Below are 23,660 nucleotides of genomic sequence, written 5' to 3' on the forward strand. Positions count from 1 at the left end.
CAACAGAGAGATAAATTCATGTTTGATCCTGTCTGAACTGTGTCATGAATCACACACAATGTTTGTCAGTGTGTTGTAATTAAAGTCAAAGTAAAAGTGAACTTTATTCTCAATCAGACTGTGCAAGTAATTACACAGAGGATTGAAATTGCGTTTCCCCATACTCCAAATGCAATGTAAGTAATATTTTAACACACAACAAACTCAAACCTCATGTAGTTTTGTGTTGAAGCTTTTAGCTTTGACCAGATTTACATCAATATTGTGAAACCTCTTAATCTAAATCTAAACGTTAGATGTTAAATGTTAAATATAAATGTTAAATCCAAACCTAAATCGTCACTGAACCTCGTGTTAAGTATGCAGATACTCCACTAGTCAAAATCTAAAAGGATATTTAATAAAAGTTATTCATATAAATATGAAGAGCACTGAAATCTATTATAAAGAGGTTTGTCCTATCACCAAGAACTGTGATACAATCCTGCGTATATTGTATATGACATGCTCATCAAATTACACAGGAATAACTGAACACTTTGAAAAAGATTGTACTCTTTTTTTGATAAACATTTAATAGCATTGTGATATATATATATTTGCACATATGAGGAAAATTAGGAGCACATGTCAAATACACATCATCCATCACCTGATTAACTAATGAACATGAAAATCCAAAACAAAGTGAAAAATAATCCAAAAACTATAAAATCCCAGTAATTATTGGATTAAAGGATGTCAAAATATTACACAAAGACTTTCAGAGAAATCAATAACATATTAATTAATCAAATCAAATGCACACCAGGAGAAAAAATAGAAAGGAATCAAGATGTATTGAAACTAATCATATTACAATCAGAAATAAAGAAACAAAAACATTTGACATTTATACATGAAAACAAAACAATATGTAATAAAACAGTAATTATATCTCTCATAAAAGCGATCATCATTTGAAAAATGTTGTCAACAAAAGAAAGAAAATCAAAGACAAACCTTTTACTGACAAATAATATCAAATATGGACAAAGCTTCTGTCTGGCACAACATGTTGAATAAGTTCAGACAGCTGGTGTCTGTTCATCAGAAGGACAACTGATATACTTTTCTTCTTTATGTTGATTACAGCTTTCAGCTTTACTGACTGTACATTTTCACAAGAAAAAATATTTTAATTTCATTTAAATTTTTGTGTTTGAAAATGTTGATAGTTTTTGCATATATTTAAACAATACAAAGATGTTTCTCCTGCTGTAATATTATATATTATATTATGAAGTTTTCAAATAATCTCCCAAAATCTTTGAATATTAATGTCATTAATGTCAACATTTAAATTGAATTTAGATGAATCTCAGCTGTGTACGAGCAGATAACGACTGATCTCCTGATTGATGATGATCATGTGAACTGAACTCATCATGAGCAGTGACAGCCTCTGAGGCTGAACACACACAGGAAGGAGCGCCGCCTGAACACACTCAAACATTTACAGAACAACAAGGAGACGGCAAAGTACCGCCCACAATGTTTGATTGACAGGTGATCTGTGTGCAGTGAAGAAATGACACAACAATCAGCTCTCAGCAACAATGATGGAAACACAACAAGTCTGAAGAAATGAAACACACAATTTAACCCACTGACCCTGAAATGACTTCAGTCTATCTGAGTCTACAGAACTCAGCAGAGACTCCATCAAAAACATTAAGTCCAGCATAGAGAGGCTGAGTGAATGTGGTCTGGACTCTGTGGAGGAGAGTCATGGTGTTAGTGACGCTGTAGAAGGACAGAATACCTGCACTGTGATCCAGGTACACTCCAACTCTGGAGGACCGAAGAGCCAGCATGGGAGTGCAGACACCGTTGTGAGAAAATTGAAGTATATCAAAGTACTGGTCCTTGAACCAACAACAATCACAATCTGTGTCACAATCTAACATCCAAGATTGTCATTGAATCCAAATCTGCATTCATCTGACCTCCCTGCTCTGCTGATGTTCTTGTATGCAACTGCTACACGAACTCCTTCTCCTTCCCACACCACCTCCCAGTAACAACGTCCAGTCAGACTCTCTCTACTCAGGACTTGAACCCAGTAAGTAAATCTGTCTGGATGACTAGAACAAGACTGTGGTCGATTCATGTTTGTGGCTTTTCTGTTCCCCTCAGATAATAACAGCTGTGTGTTTGCTGTGTTTGGATCCAGTGTGATTTCACGTGAATATCTTAAGAAGTCAGTTCTGGTCTTGGGTTCTGGTTCTGACGGGATAACATCCACTTCAGTCACTGTCAGTGAGACGTTTGTCTGTTTCTCTCTCAGGACATCCTGCAGTTTGTCTCTGAGCTCTGACACAGCTGCTGTCACATCCTCAAAGTACTTGAGAGGACGGATCTTGATGCTGGATGAGTGTGTAGACTCACTGAGTGCTGACAGTGAGGGGTAGTTGTGTAGAAACTGGTTGTGATCCTCTGTGTGTGAGAGCTTCTTCAGCTCAGCGTCTTTCCTCTTCAGCTCAGTGATCTCCTGCTCCAGCTTCTCCTGAAGCTCTTTGACTCGACTCACTTCAGTTTCCTGCTGGGATCTGACCTGCTGCTTCACATCAGAGCGTCTTTTCTCCATGAGACGGATCAGCTGGGTGAAGATCTTCTCACTGTGCTCCACTGCTTTATCAGCAGAGCCATTGATGGTCTCCACCTCCTGTTGAAGCAGCTTCACATCTTCCTCTCTGTCCTGGATTCTCTGCTGGATGTTGTGTCGACTCCCCTCCAGCTCTCTCTGCCTCTCAGTCCTCTCTGCTGCAGCTGACACTGTGTCGTGGCCTTTATGTTCCTCCACAGAGCAGAGATAACAGATACACTGCTGATCAGAACGGCAGAACATCTTCATCACCTCATCATGACGAGAGCAGATGTTCTCCTGGAGCTTCTCTGACGGCTCCACCAGCTTGTGTTTCTTTAAAGCAGCTGATTCATAATGAGGCTGCAGGTGTTTCTCACAGTAAGAGGCAACACACTGCAGACAGGACTTGACAGCTCTCAGTTTCCTCCCAGTGCAGACATCACAGGCCACATCTTCAGGTCCAGCATAGCAGAGATCAGCAGTAGCAGCTTGGAGTCCAGTCTTCTTCAGCTCCTCCACTAAAGCTGCTAACATGGTGTTTTTCAGCAGCTCAGGCCTCGGTGTGAAGCTCTTCCTGCACTGAGGGCAGCTGTAGATCCTCTTCTCATCCTCTGTGTCCCAGTGGTCTTTAATACAGTTCTTGCAGTAGCTGTGTCCACAGGGAATAGCCACCGGATCCTTCAGTAGATCCAAACAGATCGGACAAGAGAAAGTCTCTCGGTCCAACTCAACTGCTTTCTGCGCCATTTCACCTCTCAGTACATCAACTGTCTGAGAATCACTTCCTGATAACAGAAACTGGTTTGAGATCTGATCCGAACAGAGTGTCTGTGCAGTGACTGTAGATCTGAAGGGGAGGGAACAAGGAAACACACTGACAGAGTGGAGCTGCTGTGAGAGGAGGAGGAATACGGAGTAGCTATCAAGCTTTGCTTCATTCCAGGACGAGGAGCGGCTCTGTGGATCTTAACTTTGTTTCCTCATTTACAACAAAGCCTCTGTTAAAACCCGAAACACTTTTGAAAACATCAAAGTTTTTAGCTGTAAAATAATCTTTGGCTCCTCCGGTTTTACTGATATTTCTCTAACTCTTAATCTGATTCTGTTCAGTTTGCTTTTCCTGGTTAGAAACAGCTATCTGACAGTAAGCACTTATCGAACTAAACTGTCAAAAAGATTCAAACAGTTTCCTCACACAGTTAATGATCTACTCTGAAGCATTTGTGACAATGGTTCAGTTCCTGAATCTCATCCTGAGCCAAAGCAACATTTCAGGCTTCAGACGTATTGAAACAAAAATCATCAGAGGAGTTATTAGTTAACAGTGAATCCAGAAGAGGGAAGCAGACCAGCTGCTCCTGTTGTTCATTGATGGATTCATATGAATAGATGAATCTGTAGAATTGATACACTGGAGTACAGACCCACATGGCGTCACTCATTTGTGGACGACCATTTTAATGCCTCTAGATCAACGTCACGGCTGTCAGGCAATAAATGATCCTTTGAAATAAGAGACAAAGACAGATACTGTACATCCTGACTGTGCAGCGGGAGGTGCTGTTGGCTGTTTGTGTTTGAAGTATATCTTCATCTCCACCTGCTGGTGGTGACGGAGGAAGGATGAGCTGTTTATCAGATACAAGGAGACCACAGGATGGCACTGCAGCACCACTGTGTCACAGACAGCTGATCAGCAGGCAGAGCCTCCACATCACATGTTGGATCTGCAGATAGAAGCCTTGCAGCCGACTCTTTGATATCATTTATTCAGCAGTTAGTGATACAAGATTTAAAATACACACTGTATAGTTTACTGGTGCAACATGTACAAATGCACTGCATGAACCTGTAATGTGGTCTGTCTGTGCTGGCAGGGTGAGGTTCTGACCCACAGAGCTGTTTATATCATGAACAACATGGTTCCAGGTAGTTCTCTGTTTATCCGCAGTCAGTCGAAGAAGATGAATGATTGTGAACAGTTTGGTTTTACAACCTCCGTGCTGTGTTTATTTGTCAAGGAGAACAGTAGAGTGATGGCTTCTGTGCAGGATAACACAGTCATATCTGTTAACAAACATTTCTTTTTTTGAGCCCTCCATCAGACTAAACCGTTGGTGTTCTCACCCAAAACGAGGCGTGTTTTTGTTTTTTGTTTTTTTTCTTACAGTGTAAATCTGACAGCACTGGCGTTGTGTTTCAGTGTGAAAGAGGAAAGTTAAAAAGACAACAGCTAGTCTCCTCAAACTTCAGAGATGTTGGGGTTAAGGGACAGTCTCATATTTAGAGTCTCTGTTTGGGTTCGAGAGAGCTGAAGTCTCATTTCTTCCAGTGGACTTCATGGAACCTTACTCTGGAAAAAGTTGCAGTCAATAGAGAGATACATTCTTTTTTGATCCTGTTTGAACTGTGTCATGAATCTCACACATGATTTTGTCAGTTTGTTGTAATTAAAGTCAAACCTCATGTAATTTTGTGTTGAAACTCAGTGAGCTATATTGTCTCATCAACACATCACCAATATCAACATGGAGCCAACTGGGTCAGAAAAGGTCTTAAACAAGATGAACATCACAATAAATCTGCTCATATTGAACTGCAGTTCTGTGAGAGGAGAGTTGGTTCTGGTTTTCAGTTCTGTGAGCTGTTGATATACAGGACCAGCTCTACAATGTTTAAGTCAGGAGACGACGTCACTGATGACACTGTCGTCTTTATAATTTACGATCAGACTTTATTGACTTAAAGATTTTCTTTTAAACTGAGAAATATAAAGTTGCACGTGCTAAAATAAACAGTAACATTTTGCCACATTTAGCAATACACCATGTTCAAAAAACATGAGAATTTTAAAACGTTACCTTTGACCAGATTTACAGCAATATTTGTGAACTTTGTGATATTTCCTCGTCTTGTAAAAATATGTCAATGTTATATCCAACTAAAAAAATCTAAATTTAAATGTTTAATATTACATCTTCTTGTTAAATTGAAATATAAATGTTAAATGTTAAATTTAAATCTAAATATTATATCTAAATATAAACGTTAAATACAAATGTTAAATATAAATGTTACATCTAATATAAATGTTAAATTTTAAACATAAATCTAAATGTTACATCTAAATCTAAATGTTTAATGTTAAATATGAATCTAAATGTCAAATGTTAAATCTAAATCTAAATCTAAATTTTTAATATAAATATAAATGTTACATATGAATATAAATGTTAAATTTAAATCTAAACGTTACATTTTAAATCTCAACGTTAAATCTAAATCTCAATGGTAGATTTTAATACAAGTGCTAATTGTTAAATTTACTGTTATATCTGAATCTAAATGTCAAATCTGAATGTTAAATGTCATATCTAAATCTAAATGTTGAATATATATCTAAATGTTAAATTTAAATCCAAATGTTTAATATAAATAGAAATAGAAATAGAAATGTTAAATTTAAATAGAAATGTTAAATAGAAACATAAATGTTAAACATAAATATAAATGCTAATTGTTAAATCTAAATTTTATATCTAAAACTAAATGCCATCCATCCATCCATCCATTATCGTCCGCTTATCCGGGGCTGGGTCGCGGGGGCAGCTGCCTGAGCAGGGACACCCAGACTTCCCTCTCCCCGGACACTGCCTCCAGCTCTTCCGGGAGGATCCCAAGGCGTTCCCAGGCCAGCTGGGTGACATAGTCACACCAGCGTGTCCTGGGTCTTCCTCGGGGTCTCCTCCCGGCGGGACATGCCAGGAACACCTCCCGAGGGAGGCGTCCCGGGGGCATCCGAAACAGATGCCCGAGCCACCTCAGCTGGCTCCTCTCGATGTGGAGGAGCAGCGGCTCTACTCCGAGCTCCTCCCGGGTGACAGAGCTCTTCACCCTATCTCTAAGGGAGCGCCCTGCCACCCTGCGGAGGAGGCTCATTTCGGCCGCTTGTATCCGGGATCTTATTCTTTCGGTCATGACCCAAAGTTCATGGCCATAGGTGAAGGTCGGAACGTAGATTGACTGGTAAATCGAGAGCTTCGCCTTTCGGCTCAGCTCTCTCTTCACCACGACAGACCGATACAACGACCGCATTACTGCAGCCGCTGCACCGATCCGCCTGTCAATCTCACGCTCCATCCTTCCCTCACTCGTGAACAAGACCCCGAGATACTTAAACTCCTCCACTTGAGGCAGGAACTCTCCTCCCACCTGGAGGGAGCAAGCCACCTTTTTCCGGTCGAGAACCATGGCCTCAGATTTGGAGGTGCTGATTCTCATCCCAGCCGCTTCACACTCGGCTGCAAACTGCCCCAGGACATGCTGGAGGTCCTGGCTCGAAGGAGCCAACAAGACCACATCATCCGCGAAAAGCAGAGATGAGATCCAGTGGCTCCCGAACCAGATCCCCTCCGGCCCATGGCTGCGCCTAGAAATTCTGTCCATAAAAATAATGAACAGAACCGGTGACAAAGGGCAGCCCTGTCGGAGTCCAACATGCACTGGGAACAGGTCTGACTTACTGCCGGCAATGCGAACCAAGCTCCTGCTCCGGTCGTACAAGGACCGTACAGCCCTTAACAGAGGGCCTCCGACCCCGTACTCCCGGAGCACCTCCCACAGAATGCCACGAGGGACATGGTCGAATGCCTTCTCCAAGTCCACAAAACACATGTGGACTGGTTGGGCAAACTCCCATGAACCCTCGAGCACCCTGCGGAGGGTATAAAGCTGGTCCAGTGTTCCACGGCCAGGACGAAAACCGCATTGTTCCTCCTGAATCCGAGGTTCGACTATCGACCGAATTCTCCTCTCCAGTACCCTTGAATAGACTTTCCCAGGGAGGCTGAGGAGTGTGATCCCCCGATAGTTGGAACACACCCTCCGGTCCCCCTTTTTAAATAGGGGGACCACCACCCCGGTCTGCCAGTCCGAGGCACTGTCCCCGACTGCCACGCGATGCTGCAGAGACGTGTCAACCAAGACAGCCCCACAACATCCAGAGACTTGAGGTACTCAGGGCGGATCTCATCCACCCCCGGTGCTTTGCCACTGAGGAGCTTCCGGACTACCTCAGTGACTTCGGCTTGGGTGATGGATGGGTCAACCTCTGAGTCCCCAGCCTCTGCTTCCTCTATGGAAGGCGTGTCAGTGGGATTGAGGAGATCCTCGAAGTATTCCTTCCACCGCCCGACGATGTCCCCAGTCGAGGTCAACAGCTCCCCACCCCCACTGTAAACAGTGTTGGTGGAGGACTGCTTCCCCCTCCTGAGGCGCCGGATGGTTTGCCAGAATTTCTTCGAGGCCGACCGGTAGTCCTCCTCCATGGCCTCCCCGAACTCTTCCCAGACCCGAGTTTTTGCTTCCGAGACTGCCCGTGCTGCCGCATGCTTGGCCTGCCGGTACCCGTCAGCTGCCTCAGGAGTCCCCCGGGCCAGCCAGGCTCGGTAGGACTCCTTCTTCAGCTTGACAGCAACCCTTACTTCCGGTGTCCACCACCGGGTTCGGGGATTGCCGCCGCGACAGGCACCGGAGACCTTACGGCCACAGCTCCGGACAGCCGCGTCAACAATGGAAGTGGAGAACATGGTCCATTCGGACTCAATGTCCCCAGCCTCCCTCGGGATCTGGTCAAAGCTCTCCCGGAGGTGGGAGTTAAAGATCTCCCTGGCAGAGGGTTCTGCCAGACGTTCCCAGCAGACCCTCACGATACGTTTGGGCCTGCCAGGTCTGTCCGGCTTCCTCCCCCGCCAGCGGATCCAACTCACCACCAGGTGGTGATCAGTTGACAGCTCAGCCCCTCTCTTCACCCGAGTGTCCAAGACATACGGCCGGAGGTCAGATGACATGACCACAAAGTCGATCATTGATCTCCGGCCTAGGGTGTCCTGGTGCCACGTGCACATATGGACACCCTTATGCTTGAACATGGTGTTCGTTATGGACAAACCGTGACTAGCACAGAAGTCCAGTAACAAAACACCACTCGGGTTCAGATCGGGGAGGCCGTTCCTCCCAATCACACCCCTCCAGGTAACACTGTCGTCGCCCACGTGGGCGTTGAAGTCCCCCAGGAGAACGACGGAGTCCCCGGTTGGAGCACTCTCCAGTACCCCTCCCAGGGACTCCAAGAAGGCCGGGTACTCTGCACCACTGTTCGGCCCATAAGCCGAGACAACGGTGAGAGTCCTATCCCTGACCCGAAGGCGCAGGGAAACGACCCTCTCGTTCACTGGGGAGAACTCCAACACATGGCGGCTGAGCTGGGGGGCTATAAGCAAGCCCACACCAGCTCGCCGCCTCTCACCGCGGGCAACTCCAGAGTAGAAGAGAGTCCAGCCTCTCTCAAGGAGTTGGGTTCCAGAGCCCAGACTGTGCGTGGAGGTGAGCCCGACTATTTCTAGCCGGTACCGCTCAACCTCCCGCACCAGCTCAGGCTCTTTCCCCCCCAGCGAGGTGACATTCCATGTCCCCATGGCTAGAGTCACCATCCGGGGATTGGGCCGCCGGGGCCCATGACTGCCACCCATATCCCACTGCACCGGCCCCTTCTGAACCCTCCGGCGAGTGGTGAGCCCACGGGAGGGCGGACCCACGTTGCTCATTCGGGCTGCGCCCGGCCGGGTCCCGTGGGCAAAGACCCGGCCACCAGGCGCTCGCCTGCGAACCCCAACCCCAGGCCTGGCTCCAGGGTGGGGCCCCGGTGACGCCGATCCAGGCGACGTGCACATTCTAAAACTAAATGTTAAATTCAGATCTAAAAGTTGAATATAAATATAAATCTAAATGTTACATTTAAATCTAAATGTTAACTATAAATCTAAATGTCAAATGTTAAATATACATTTAAATATAAATGTTAAATATAAATATAAAAGTTAAATTTAAATCTAAATGTAAAATTTTAAATCTCAATGCTAAATCTACATCTAAATTTTGAAAATATATATAAATGTAAATGTTAAATTTAAATCTAAATGTGTAACATAAATCTAAATGTTAACTTTAAATCTAAATGTTAACCTTAAATATAAATGTTAAATATAAATATAAATGCTAATTGTTAAATCTAAATGTTATATCTAAATATAAATGTTATATCTAAATATAAATGTTGAATCTATATCTAAATGTTAAATCATAATATAAATGTTAAATATACATATGATATAAATGTTAAATCTAAATCAATCTAAATATTAAATATTATTACAAACGCTAATTGTTAAATCTAAATGTTATATCCAAATCTAAATGTTAAATGTAAATGGTAAATCGAAATGTTACATTAAATTCTAAATGTTAAATTTAAATATAAACGCTAAATTTTAAATTAGAATGTTAAATCTAAATCTGAATGTTGAATTTAAATACAAATGCTAATTGTTAAATTAAGGTAATATCTAAATCTAAGTGTTAAATCTAAATCTAAATGTTAAATGTAAATCTAAATGTTAAATGTTAAATGTTAAATCTAAATCTAAATCTAAATGTTAAATGTTTCATACAAATGTTAAATATGAATCTAAATGTTGAAGTTAAATATAAATGCTAATTGTTGAATCTAAAATTTAAATCTAAATCTAAATGTTAAATTCAAAAAAAAAATGTTAATTGTTAAATCTAAATATTAAAACTATGTCTAAACCTAATGTTAAATCTAAGTCTAAATATAAATGTTAGATCTAAATGTTAATCTGAATGCTAAATGTTAAATCTAAATGTCACGGGTGAAACTAGATATTTAGCTAATGTGCAAATTCACACTGCCTGTCACCGAAAGTTCCGGTACAGTTTCTAAATATTGCAAAAAGTTGCTGTTTATTTTAGCATGCGCAACTTCACAATCAGCACCCCATATATTTAGTCATTTCACATATGGCCCATAAAAACCTGACTGATACAAACTGTTAAATACTGACACTTCAACACTTTCTGACTTGTACATCTTTTTTTCTGGGACTTAATAAACGTGTCCTCTCCTGTGGACGTTATGTAAAAAAGTATTCAGTATTCAGCAAATGATTTAGTAGTCTTCACATTATGAATAAAGGCTCAATAGGCAGTGACTTTTTTATATGGATGATGCACAGTGTCTACTGCATAGATATTTACAATAACTCCTTAAAAATAATATATATTGAAAAAGACAAATTCACTGGTGTGATTTTTCACTTGTTTAAGAGTAAAGAGCAACATTAAAAAATCATATAACTCAGTGATTCAATAGTTCCTGCATGACAGGGTTAATTACATGTGATAGGAGTCCAGGTAAGAGTCCTGATGGAAGATGCAGCTGCAGATTGTCTGATAGCAGATTGCGACTCATGGCAGTGTTTCTCCCTCCTGTTCCTCGAGGCTCTATGTTCCATGTTTTACACGTTTCCCTGCCCCGTCACACCTGATTAAAATGAGTGGTTACTTACCAGACTTCATCAGAGTTTGACGAGGAGCTGATCATTTGACTCAAGTGAACTCACCCAGAACCCAGAACATTTCTCTGTTCATGTCCAGGAGAAATCCTGTTGAAACTTCTGTTAAATTCATGGTTATGGTCAGGATACGTTTCACTTTTTTGTTGTGAGTTTTTGAGCTATTCGTCATCATATTAGTGATTGTGTGTATGTGCATTCTCAGCCTCACCAGCTTCTTATTTTTCACTGGATTGAGTTGAAATGTGTCCTGAACATCCAAGAAGCCCCAAGGATCATTTACAACATGTGTTCATTTAAAAAGCTGTTGCAGAACACTTACAGTCATTACATTAATACAAAGAGTCATTGTTGACCCGAACAAACCATCTGTCATTTTCATACATTAATATCTCCACTCGTATTCACTGCGTTGAACCACATGTTGATTCAGTGTTGTATTAATGTACTTCTGTCACATCTACAAGTTATTTGGTCCTGCAGAAAAAAACAACAGATTGACACATCTTGTTAATTACAGTTTCAGAGCTCGAAAACACATGTTGTGCTGATGTAGACTGTATATTTTCACAAGAAGGATTATTTTAATTTCATTGAAACTTTTGTGTTTGAAAATGTTGATATTGGTTTCATATACATAAACAATACAAAGATGTTATTTTACGTCTTCATCCTGTTTTGAAAATAGCTCATTTTTATTTTTTTTCTCTTGTTGTAATATTATATATTATATCTCTCTCTCATATTACTGAGCTACTGATATTTTTCAAATAATCTCCCAAATCTTTGAATATAAATGTCAAACTGCAGAAAATTGCTTCATTTTTCACAGAACAAGTTTCAGGGAAACGACCCCCCACACTGTCTCTGACCCTGGAGTGAAGACAAGAAGAAAAGACTTTGTTCATGTTTGTTTATTCACCATTTAAATTGAATTTAGATGAATATCAGATAACGACTGATCTCCTGATTGATGATGATCATGTGAAGTGAACTCATCATGAGCAGTGACAGCCTCTGAGGCTGAACACACACAGGAAGGAGCGCCGCCTGAACACACTCAAACATTTACAGAACAACAAGGAGACGGCAAAGTACCGCCCACAATGTTTGATTGACAGGTGATCTTGTGTGCAGTGAAGAAATGACACAACAATCAGCTCTCAGCAACAATGATGGAAACACAACAAGTCTGAAGAAATGAAACAGAGAATTTAACCCACTGACCCTGAAATGACTTCAGTCTATCTGAGTCTACAGAACTCAGCAGTAACTCCAGGATAAACATGAAGTCCAGCATAGAGAGGCTGAGTGAATGTGGTCTGGACTCTGTGGAGGAGAGTCATGGTGTCAGAGACGCTGTAGAAGGACAGAATACCTGCACTGTGATCCAGGTACACTCCAACTCTGGAGGACTGAGGACCTGAGACAGGAGTGGAGACTTTGTTGTAATGAAAGTCGTAACGGTTTCTGTCACAATATAACATCCAAGATTTGTCATTTTGTCCAAATAAACATTCCTCTGACCTCCCTGCTCTGCAGATGTTCTTGTATGCGACTGCTACATAAACTCCTCCTTCTCCTCCACTTTCTCCTCTCCGCTCCACTTCCCAGTAACAACGTCCAGTCAGACTCTCTCTACTCAGGACCTGAACCCAATAAGTGAATCTGTCTGGATGACTAGAATAAGACTGATGTTGACTCACTCTTGTTGCTTTTCTGTTCCCCTCAGATAATACAAGACTTGTGGCTGCTGTGTTTGGATCCAGTGTGATTTCACATGAATATCTTAAGAAGTCAGTTCTGGTCTTGGGTTCTGGTTGTGGCAGTGAAACATCCACTTCAGTCTCTGTCAGTGAGATGTTTGTCTGTTTCTCTCTCAGGACGTCCTGTAGTTTGTCTCTGAGCTCTGACACAGCTGCTGTCACATCCTCAAAGTACTTCTGAGGACAGATCTTGATGCTGGATGAGTGTGTAGACTCACTGAGTGCTGACAGTGAGGGGTAGTTGTGTAGAAACTGGTTGTGATCCTCTGTGTGTGAGAGCTTCTTCAGCTCAGCGTCTTTCCTCTTCAGCTCAGTGATCTCCTGCTCCAGCTTCTCCTGAAGCTCTTTGACTCGACTCACTTCAGTTTCCTGCTGGGATCTGACCTGCTGCTTCACATCAGAGCGTCTTTTCTCCATGAGACGGATCAGCTGGGTGAAGATCTTCTCACTGTGCTCCACTGCTTCATCAGCAGAGCCATTGATGGCCTCCACCTCCTGTTGAAGCAGCTTCACATCTTCCTCTCTGTCCTGGATTCTCTGCTGGATGTTGTGTCGACTCCCCTCCAGCTCTCTCTGCCTCTCAGTCCTCTCTGCTGCAGCTGACACTGTGTCGTGGCCTTTATGTTCGTCCATGGAGCACAAAATACAGATACACTGCTGATCAGTACGGCAGAACATCTTCATCACCTCATCATGACGAGAGCAGATGTTCTCCTGGAGCTTCTCTGACGGCTCCACCAGCTTGTGTTTCTTGAATTGAGCCACATCAAAGTGAGGCTGGAGGTGTTTCTCACAGTAAGAGACCAGACAGAATAAACAGGACTTAACTGCTCTCAGTTTCCTCCCAGTGCAGACATCACAGGCCACATCTTCAGGTCCAGCATAGCAGAGATCAGCAGGCGCAGCTTGGAGTCCAGTCTTCTTCAGCTGCTCCACTAAAGCTGCTAACATGGTGTTTTTCAGCAGCTCAGGCCTCGGTATGAAGCTCTTTCTGCACTGAGGGCAGCTGTAGATCCTCTTCTCATCCTCTGTGTCCCAGTGGTCTTTAATACAGTTCTTGCAGTAGCTGTGTCCACAGGGAGTAGCCACCGGATCCTTCAGTAGATCCAAACAGATCGGACAAGAGAAAGTCTCTCGGTCCAGATGAACTGCTTTCTGCTCCATTTCACCTCTCAGTACTTCAACTGTCTGAGTTTCACTTCCTGATAACAGAAACTGGTTTGAGCTCTGATCTGAACAGAGTGTTTGTGCAGTGACTGTAAATATGAAGGGGAGGGAACAAGGAAATATACTGACAGAGTGGAGCTGCTGTGTGAAAGAAGGAGTTATCAAGCTTTACTTCATTCCAGGATGAGGAGCGGCTCTATCGATCCGGACTTTGTTTCCTTATTTACAACCAAGCCTCAGTTACAACCTGAAACACTTTTGAAAACTTAAACGTTTTTAATTGTGAAATAATCCTTGGCTCCCCCGGCTCCTTTCCTGGTTAAAAACAGCTGACCGACAGTCGGCACTTATCAAACTAAACTGTCATATCGATTCAGACAGTTTCCTCACACAGTTAATGATCTACTCTGAAGCCTTTCTGACAAAACTGTTCAGTTCCTGAATCTCATCCTGAATCTCATTCTGAGCCAAAGCAGCATTTCAGGCTTCAGATGTGATGAAACAAGAATCATCAGACAAGACTGATACACTTTTGTTAGATTTTTGCATTTGAGTTTTGAATATAGTTTTTTACGAGTGTAAACCCACTGTGACGTCACTCACTGATTTGTGGAAACTATTTTGATGCCTTAAATTTAACGTCCCGACCACCTGGCATTAAATGATCCTTTGAAACAAGAGTCAAAGACAGATACTGTATGTGCAGCTGGAGGTGCTGTTGGCTGTTTGTGTTTGTAGTAGATCTTCATCTCCACCTGCTGGTGGTGATGGAGGAAGGATGAGCTGTTTATCAGATACAAGGAGACCACAGGATGGCGCTGCAGCACCACTGTGTCACAGACAGCTGATCAGCAGGCAGAGCCTCCACATCACATGTTGGATCTGCAGATAGAAGCCTTGCAGCCGACTCTTTGATATCATTTATTCAGCAGTTAGTGATACAAGATTTAAAATACACAGTGTATAGTTTACTGGTGCAACATGTACAAACGCACTGCATGAACCTGTATTGTGGTCTGTCTGTGCTGGCAGGGTGAGGTTCTGACCCACAGAGCTGTTTAAAATGTGAACAACATGGTTCCAGGTAGTTCTCTGTTTAGCTGCATTCAGTGGTACAAGATAAATGATTGTGGACAAAGTTTGGCTTTACGACCTCCGTGCTGTGTTTTACTGTCCAATAAACCTTCCACCTGTTAATCAGACCAGACTTCTTAGAGCCTGTTTTAACATTTTGTACCTGCACAGCATGAAAGAGCTGATAACTCAAACATGTCACTGTTTGCAAGCTGCTACTGTGAAACTTGGAAACTAACTTAATTAACAAGTTAACACCTATTTTTAGTCCTTTTTGCTGTCTTCTGTTTCACCTGAAGCTGCAGGTTGTTTCGACCATCGTCCAAAGTGTGATGTGTTTTTGTCAAGGAGAACAGTCGAGTGATGGCTTCAGTGCCGGTAACACAGTCACATCTGTTAACACACATTTATTTCTTTGAGCCCTCCATCAAGACTAAACCGTTGGTGTTCTCACCAAAAACGAGGCGTGTGTTTTTGGTCTTACAGTGTAAATCTGACAGCACTTACGTGGTGTTTCAGAGTGAATGTGGAAAGTTAAAAAGACAACAGTTAGTCTACTCAAACCGTCTCTGTGATCCGTCATATTAAAAACTGAGGATCACACACCTGCTGTCAGTAAACCATCAGTCTGTCTGTGCCTCACTCCTCATCAGATAATCTCTGTGATGCAATTTTGTTGGGATGTAGAAGAAGAAGAGATTAAGCTGTTTCATGTTGTACAGGTGTTTCGATGATACTTTGGGGCTGCAGCTGCTTTTCACAGGAAAAGGGTACTGAAACTTTACCAAAAGTCTAAAAAACTTTTTCTAACAATATATCCATACACGATGTCTGAATATATTTAGTAATGCATATATACACAGTAAGAGGAGGAACAGTTGTGATGGCAGCTGGGGTGATAAGATGAGTCGTCTCCTCAGCAGCCAAGGTTACATTTCCGTTCCTCCTTCTCTTTATCTCACAGAGGAGACAGACCGGCTCCTCCTCACACCAAACTCCATATACTCCATCAATCACAACGTAGGGTAGGAAGGCAGTCTCACAGGGGGTTCAGAGATGTTGGGGTTCAGGGACAGTCTCATATTTAGATTCTCTGTTTGGGTCAACAAGAGCTTAAGTCAAACCTCTTCCAGTGGACCTCATGGGACCTTACTCTGGAAAAAGTTGCATAGTGGTCAATAGAGAGATAAATTAATTTTTTGATCCTGTTTGAACTGTGTCATGAATCACACTTATGATATTTGTCAGTTTGTTGTAATTAAAGTCAAACCTCATGTAGTTTTGTGTTGAAGCTTAAAATGTTACCTTTGACAGATTTACATCAATATTTGTGAACTTTTTGATATTTACTTCCTTTGTAAATATAATGGCAATGTTATATTGAAAAAAAAAATCTAAATCTAAATGTTAAATCTAAATCTAAATGTTAAATGTGTAGGAACACAAGCCTTTGTCTCTGCATCTTAAAGTGGTCTCATTTCGGCCATGATTACCTTTAACCCAAATCGACTCCTTTTTCCAGCATATGGGACTGAAAGCCCCCCCCCATACCCGGGCCTGGCAAATCCTCTCCTCTCCACAAAGTGAGAGAATGTTGTTTATCTTGCTATAAACAGATCACCAGAGATCTTCTTTTAGTAATTTACAACGACTAAGCACATCTGGTCTGTTCCCCTTCCTCCAAAGAAGATGAACCCCTTTTCCTCAGGTCAAACAAGGTCAAGCTGATAAAGTTTTCTTTGGTCACACCAAAAGAAAGGAGGACTGTTTTCTAACATAGATGTGGTGATTTAAGATTTCTTACTAATCTACGTCTCTCTCCCTCTGGAACATTCTCCAGTGGAGGAAGGCATAATGGGAAACCTAATCTGTGTGTCCTTCTCCTCACATGTCCAACTGTTATTTACGACCGTTGTTGTTCCTGGGTCTGACATACCAATCCCCTTGCAGTCGATCCTCACCCAAATTCAAATAAGTCCTAAATAACTAATTAACTACATCTCAATTTCTTAATCTTAGCAGATTCCGAAATAGCATAAGAAGGTCATACAATAGATCTTTCCCAGGTTATTGTCAAGCCCAAATGAAGTTTATTACTCAATAAGTTTGAGGTCAACAGAAACACCCCTCCCCTTTGTCGATGGAGGAGAGACTTGGAGATCATCATTCCTCGTGTGATACTTGTGTTATTTACCAGTTAAATTTCAGATATGTTTTGTTAAAGATAGAACTACAAGGAATATGTATAAGTCCTTGGTTCTACTATGTATTGTATACTTTATTGTTATATGTTGTATACTTTATGGCTTCATGTCTTAATCAGGTTATAATTCTTTTGAATGACAAATGATCATTATCATGTTGCATCTTTTCACAAAGGCAAAAATTCGACTTTTAAGATGGTGAAGTTTTGGGAAGGTTAAAACACGATTTCAAAACATTAAATACAATCGTATAGTTAGATTAACTTTTTGGGAGCCTAAATGCAGATCACAGAAGGAGGGACACTCTGCCCCCACCCCTTCTGATCCATCTGCTGCAGGTCATAAAACAGACCCCTCTGCTCCACTCGTCTTCTCTCAGTCCTCTTCTCCGGGTTCTCTCACTGCTCCTTCTCCTGACTTCTTCTCTTCACATCTCCTACTACTCTCTTTTCTTCTTTCTTTCCTTTATATATATATATATATATATATATATATATATATATATATATTTAAGTAATCTTTAGTTTTATTTTGGCAACAAGCTCTAAGACATGCGAATTGAATCCCTACTTGTTTTACTTTTAATAGAACAAATTATTTTCTTTTTTGATTTTATACTGTTAAAGTGTCACCGCCTGATTCAGAAGAAGTTGAATTAGTTTCAGAATCAGAACTTAAGTACCACTACTTGAAATCACCAAGAAAAGTCTTTTTCAAGACTGTGATCATCTGATGAAGAACGTTGCAAGCCAACAAAAAGAGACTTTGTGTGCTCCCAGCCGAGACCGACTCTGCCCCCAGTGCTCCCAAGGCAGGAAACCCGCTGGGCCTTCGGATCAAGAGTTCCTCAACAGAGTACCGGCCTTCACTCTGGCTATTGGACCGACGCGCCATGCCGTAGTCCAACCCAGAACTCTCAAGAACACCAAACTTCAGTGCCTCCTGACTCCCAGACAAAACCGGCTGAACGTCTTCATGTAGCTGGATCCACACACGTGAGAATGAGTTGGTGTCTAAAGTTCTGACTTCTGTCTAAAGTTCTGACTTCTGTCTAAGTTCTAACTTCTATCTTTTGAACTTAAGAGAATTAAGATTAGGGTCTCGTAGTATTAAAAATTACTCCCGTCATATTTAATATATAAATATATATATATATATATATATATATATAACCGACCCTTTAACTTTGCCATCTCCCGAGGGTCACACAACGTTATTACTTTCCTTATTACAGTCTTTACCTTCTCTGTTATCTGTTGTTCGTCTAAAATTGTCATGTCCTTTATTTTACCCCAAATTATTTAGTCAATAAACATATATAATCATTTGTCTTTGTCTGGAACTTAATTTTAATATGGAGAACCGATGGATATGTGGAAAGAAGTCACTACTTCAGAGTATTGAGACTGAATAAATTGATTTTGAATGGACTCTAACTGTCCAAGCCAACTGGTACAGTTAGGTGTTTGGAATAATGTCCTCCGGATTATTCCAATAACTAAACACGGAGGTGGTGCCCCATTTACGAGTGTAAAATTAATTACCAGTGATTAATTATCATATATATCAAAATAGTGTGTGAGCAGTGTCTCCTACATTATCTATTTTTGGTGCTGTCGATGTCAAGAACATACTATCCTACAAATGTTAAATCTCAACATAAATGTTAAATATAAATATAAATGTTAAAGATGAATATAAATATTACAATTATATATAGATATAAAATGTTAAATATAAATATAAATCATCAGCGAACCTCGTGTTTGACTGAAGTTAAATATGGAGATACTCCGCTAGTCAAAATCTAAAAGAATATTCAATAAAAGTTATTAATATAAATATGAAGAGCCCTGAAATCTATCATGAAGAGGTTTGTCCTATCACCAAGAATAGTAATACAATCCTGTGGACATTGTATATGACATGCTCATCAAATGACACAGGAATGACTGAACACTGAACACAAAATTGTACTCTTTTTTAAAGAAACATTTAATAGCATTGTGATGTGTTTTTGCACTTATGAGGAAAATTAGGAGCACACGCTAAATACACAAATACAAAGAAATCATTCATGACCTGATTAACAAATGAACATGAAAATCCAAAACAAAGTGAAAAATAATCCAAAAACTATAAAATCCCAGTAATTATTGGATTCAAGGATGTCAAAATATTACAGAGTCAAAGACTTTCAGAGAAATCATTAAAATATGAATTAATCAAATCAAATGCACAACAGGAGAAAAAAAATAGTCATATTAGTCAATAGTCATAATCATATTACAATCAGAAATAAAAATAAAGAAACAAAAACATTTGACATTTATACATGAAAACAAATCAATATGTAATAAAACAGTAATTATATCTCTCCTTTTAGCGATCATCATTTGAAAAATGTTGTCAACAAAGGAAAGAAAATCAAAGACAAACCTTTTACTGACAAATAATATCAAATATGGACAAAGCTTCTTTCTGGCACAACATGTTGAATAAGTTCAGACAGCTGGTGTCCGTTCATCAGAAGGACAACTGATATTGTTTTCTTCTTCATGTTAATTACTGTTTTCAGCTTTACTGATGTAGACTGTATATTTTCAAATGAAAGATTATTTTGATTTCATTTAAACTTTTGCGTTTGAAAATGTTGATATTTGTTGCATATATCTGAAGAATGTAAAATGTTTTTCCGGCTGTAATATTATACATTATATCTTTCTCTGACATGAGCTACTGATAAAGTTTTCAAATAATCTCCCAAAATCTTTGAATATTAATCTCATTAATGTCAACATTCAAACTGAAATTAGATTGATGACAACTGTGTACAAGCAAATAACGACTGATCTCCTGATTGATGATGATCATGTGAGCTGAACTCATCATGAGCAGTGACAGCCTCTGAGGCTGAACACACACAGGAAGGAGCGCCGCCTGAACACACTCAAACATTTACAGAACAACAAGGAGACGGCAAAGTACCGCCCACAATGTTTGATTGACAGGTGATCTGTATGCAGTGAAGAAATGACACAACAATCAGCTCTCAGCAACAATGATGGAAACACAACAAGTCTGAAGAAATGAAACACACAATTTAACCCACTGACCCTGAAATGACTTCAGTCTATCTGAGTCTACAGAACTCAGCAGAGGCTCCATCATCAACATAAAGTCCAGCATAGAGAGGCTGAGTGAATGTGGTCTGGACTCTGTGGAGGAGAGTCATGGTGCCAGAGACGCTGTAGAAGGACAGAATACCTGCACTGTGATCCAGGTACACTCCAACTCTGGAGGACCGAAGAGCCAGCATGGGAGTGGCGACACTGTTGTGAGAAAATTGAAATATATCAAAGTGCTGGTTCTTGAACCAACAATAACTGGCTGTGTCACAATCTAACATCCAAGCTTTGTCACTGAATCCAAATCCGCTTTCATCTGACCTCCCTGCTCTGCTGATACTCTCGTATGCAACTGCTACACAAACTCGTCCTCCTCTCCACTTCATCTCCCAGTAACAACGTCCAGTCAGACTCTCTCTACTCAGGACCTGAGGATAGTAAGTGAATCTGTCTGGATGACTAGAATAAGACTGTGGTTGATTCATGTTTCTTACTTTTCTGTTCCCCTCAGATAATAACAGCTGTGTGTGTGCTGTGTTTGGATCCAGTGTGATTTCACGTGAATATCTTAAGAAGTCAGTTCTGGTCTTGGGTTCTGGTTGTGGCAGTAAAACATCCACTTCAGTCTCTGTCAGTGAGACGTTTGTCTGTTTCTCTCTCAGGACATCCTGCAGTTTGTCTCTGAGCTCTGACACAGCTGCTGTCACATCCTCAAAGTACTTCTGAGGACGGATCTTGATGCTGGATGAGTGTGTAGACTCACTGAGTGCTGACAGTGAGGGGTAGTTGTGTAGAAACTGGTTGTGATCCTCTGTGTGTGAGAGCTTCTTCAGCTCAGCATCTTTCCTCTTCAGCTCAGTGATCTCCTGCTCCAGCTTCTCCTGAAGCTCTTTGACTCGACTCACTTCAGTTTCCTGCTGGGATCTGACCTGCTGCTTCACATCAGAGCGTCTTTTCTCCATGAGACGGAACAGCTGGGTGAAGATCTTCTCACTGTGCTCCACTGCTTTATCAGCAGAGAGATTGATGGCCTCCACCTCCTGTTGAAGCAGCTTCACATCTTCCTCTCTGTCCTGGATTCTCTGCTGGATGTTGTGTCGACTCCCCTCCAGCTCTCTCTGCCTCTCAGTCCTCTCTGCTGCAGCTGACACTGTGTCGTGGCCTTTATGTTCGTCCATGGAGCACAAAATACAGATACACTGCTGATCAGTACGGCAGAACATCTTCATCACCTCATCATGACGAGAGCAGATGTTCTCCTGGAGCTTCTCTGACGGCTCCACCAGCTTGTGTTTTTCATAGGCAGGGATTTCAAAGTGAGGCTGCAGGTGTTTCTCACAGTAAGAGATCAGACAGACCAAACAGGACTTAACTGCTCTCAGTTTCCTCCCAGTGCAGACATCACAGGCCACATCTTCAGGTCCAGCATAGCAGAGATCAGCAGGAGCAGCTTGGAGTCCAGTCTTCTTCAGCTCCTCCACTAAAGCTGCTAACATGGTGTTTTTCAGCAGCTCAGGCCTCGGTGTGAAGCTCTTCCTGCACTGAGGGCAGCTGTAGATCCTCTTCTCATCCTCTGTGTCCCAGTGGTCTTTAATACAGTTCTTGCAGTAGCTGTGTCCACAGGGAGTAGCCACCGGATCCTTCAGTAGATCCAAACAGATCGGACAAGAGAAAGTCTCTCGGTCCAGCTGAACAGCTTTCTGAGCCATTTCACCTCTCAGTACATCGACTGTGTGAGTTTCACTTCCTGATAACAGAAACTGGTTTGAGCTCTGATCTGAACAGAGTGTTTGTGCATTGAAGAAGTTCTGTCAGCTCAGTTACACTCATCCACAAAACTTAAGATCTGAAGGGGAGGGAACAAGGAAATACACTGATAGAGTGGAGCTGCTGTGTGAGAGGAGGAGCAGGAGGAAGAAGGAGGGGTTATCAAGGTTTGGTTCATTCCAGGACAAGGAGCGACTCTATTAATCTGAACTTTGCTTCCTCATTAACAACGAAGACTCAGTGAAAACCTGAAACACTTTCAAAAAAATTAAAGTTTTTAGCTGTAAAATAATTCTTGGCTCCTCCGGCTTCACTGATATTTCTCTAACTCTTCATCCGATTCTGTTCAGTTTGCTTTTCCTGGTTTAAAACAGCTGACTGACAGTCAGCACTTATCAAACTAAACTGTCATAAAGATTCAAACAGTTTCCTCACACAGTTAATGATCTACTCTGAAGCCTTTCTGACAAAACAGTTGACTTCCTGAATTTCAGCATAAATATTATATCAAATAAATGATCCTTTGAAATAAGAGACAAAGACAGATACTGTACATCCTGACTTTATGTGCAGCTGTTTGTGTTTTAGTAGATCTTCATCTCCACCTGCTGGTGGTGACGGAGGAAGGATGAGCTGTTTATCAGATACAAGGAGGCCACAAGATGGTGCTTCAGCACCACTGTGTCACAGACAGCTGATCAGCAGGCAGAGCCTCCACATCACATGTTGGATCTGCAGATAGAAGCCTTACAGCCGGCTCTTTGATATCATTTATTCAGCAGTTAGTGATACAAGATTTAAAATACACACTGTATAGTTTACTGGTGCAACATGTACAAATGCACTGCATGAACCTGTAACGTGGTCTGTCTGTCCTGGCAGGGTGAGGTTCTGACCCACAGAGCTGTTTATAATGTGAACAACATGGTTCCAGGTAATAATAATAACAACAACAACAACAATAATAATAATAATAATAATAATAATAATAATAATATTTGAAGGCGCCTTTCAGAGCACTCAAGGACATCACACATAACAACAACAGTACAATAAAAGACAGTAGAAGTACAGGAGGAGAAGTAAGAGGATGCAGTTACATGGTGCCGTCTCGGCACAGAATTCAGACTCTGCAGTCCTCACCAAACATGAAGTCAACCGGGTCGGGTTAAGCAGGGCTGAGCTTCTGGGGTGAGAATAGTGCAATAGAGCGGAATAGGGAGTGGGAAAGAGTGTGTGCAGGGTTCAGACTCTGCAGTCCTCACCATACATGAAGTCAAGAAGTAAACCGGGCCGGGTTTGGCAGGGTGGAGCTTCCAGGGTGAGAATAGTGCCATAGAGTGGAATGGAGAACAGGCAGGAGTGTGATTATATGATTAGGCTGATACAGAGTAAGCCACGCGGAATAAGTGTGTTTTCAGGCAAGATTTAAAAGTGGAGACTGTGTCAGAAGTGCAAATGTTCAGTGGGAGAGAGTTCCAGAGGCTGGGGGC

General features: G+C 41.5%; 1 protein-coding gene and 1 pseudogene across 1 annotated transcript; both read right to left on the bottom strand.

The window, feature by feature from the left end:
• Positions 1–1,205: 1,205 nt before the first annotated feature.
• On the bottom strand, positions 1,206–3,376 carry LOC115580612 (tripartite motif-containing protein 16-like; annotated as a pseudogene).
• Positions 3,377–12,163: 8,787 nt separating this feature from the next.
• On the bottom strand, positions 12,164–22,109 carry LOC115579679 (uncharacterized). Its single transcript, XM_030413260.1, has 2 exons — positions 20,408–22,109; positions 12,164–14,059 (listed from the first exon to the last, which is right to left on the bottom strand). Exons 1-2 carry the CDS (start codon positions 22,107–22,109, stop codon positions 12,306–12,308), a joined length of 3,456 nt encoding a protein of 1,151 aa, XP_030269120.1. The 3' UTR covers positions 12,164–12,305.
• Between the last annotated feature and the right edge of the window lie 1,551 nt (positions 22,110–23,660).

This window comes from Sparus aurata, chromosome 4 (genome assembly GCF_900880675.1).
Source record: "Sparus aurata chromosome 4, fSpaAur1.1, whole genome shotgun sequence".
In the NCBI taxonomy this organism is placed as follows: domain Eukaryota; kingdom Metazoa; phylum Chordata; class Actinopteri; order Spariformes; family Sparidae; genus Sparus; species Sparus aurata.

Coding starts and splice junctions, on each gene's coding strand:
- LOC115579679 (XM_030413260.1), bottom strand. CDS start 22,109: ATGGCTCAGAAAGCTGTTCAGCTGGACCGAGAGACTTTCTCTTGTCCG. Junction 14,060..20,407: donor TGAGTTCTGTAGACTCAGAT/AGACTGAAGTCA, acceptor CACTCTGTTCAG/ATCAGAGCTCAAACCAGTTT.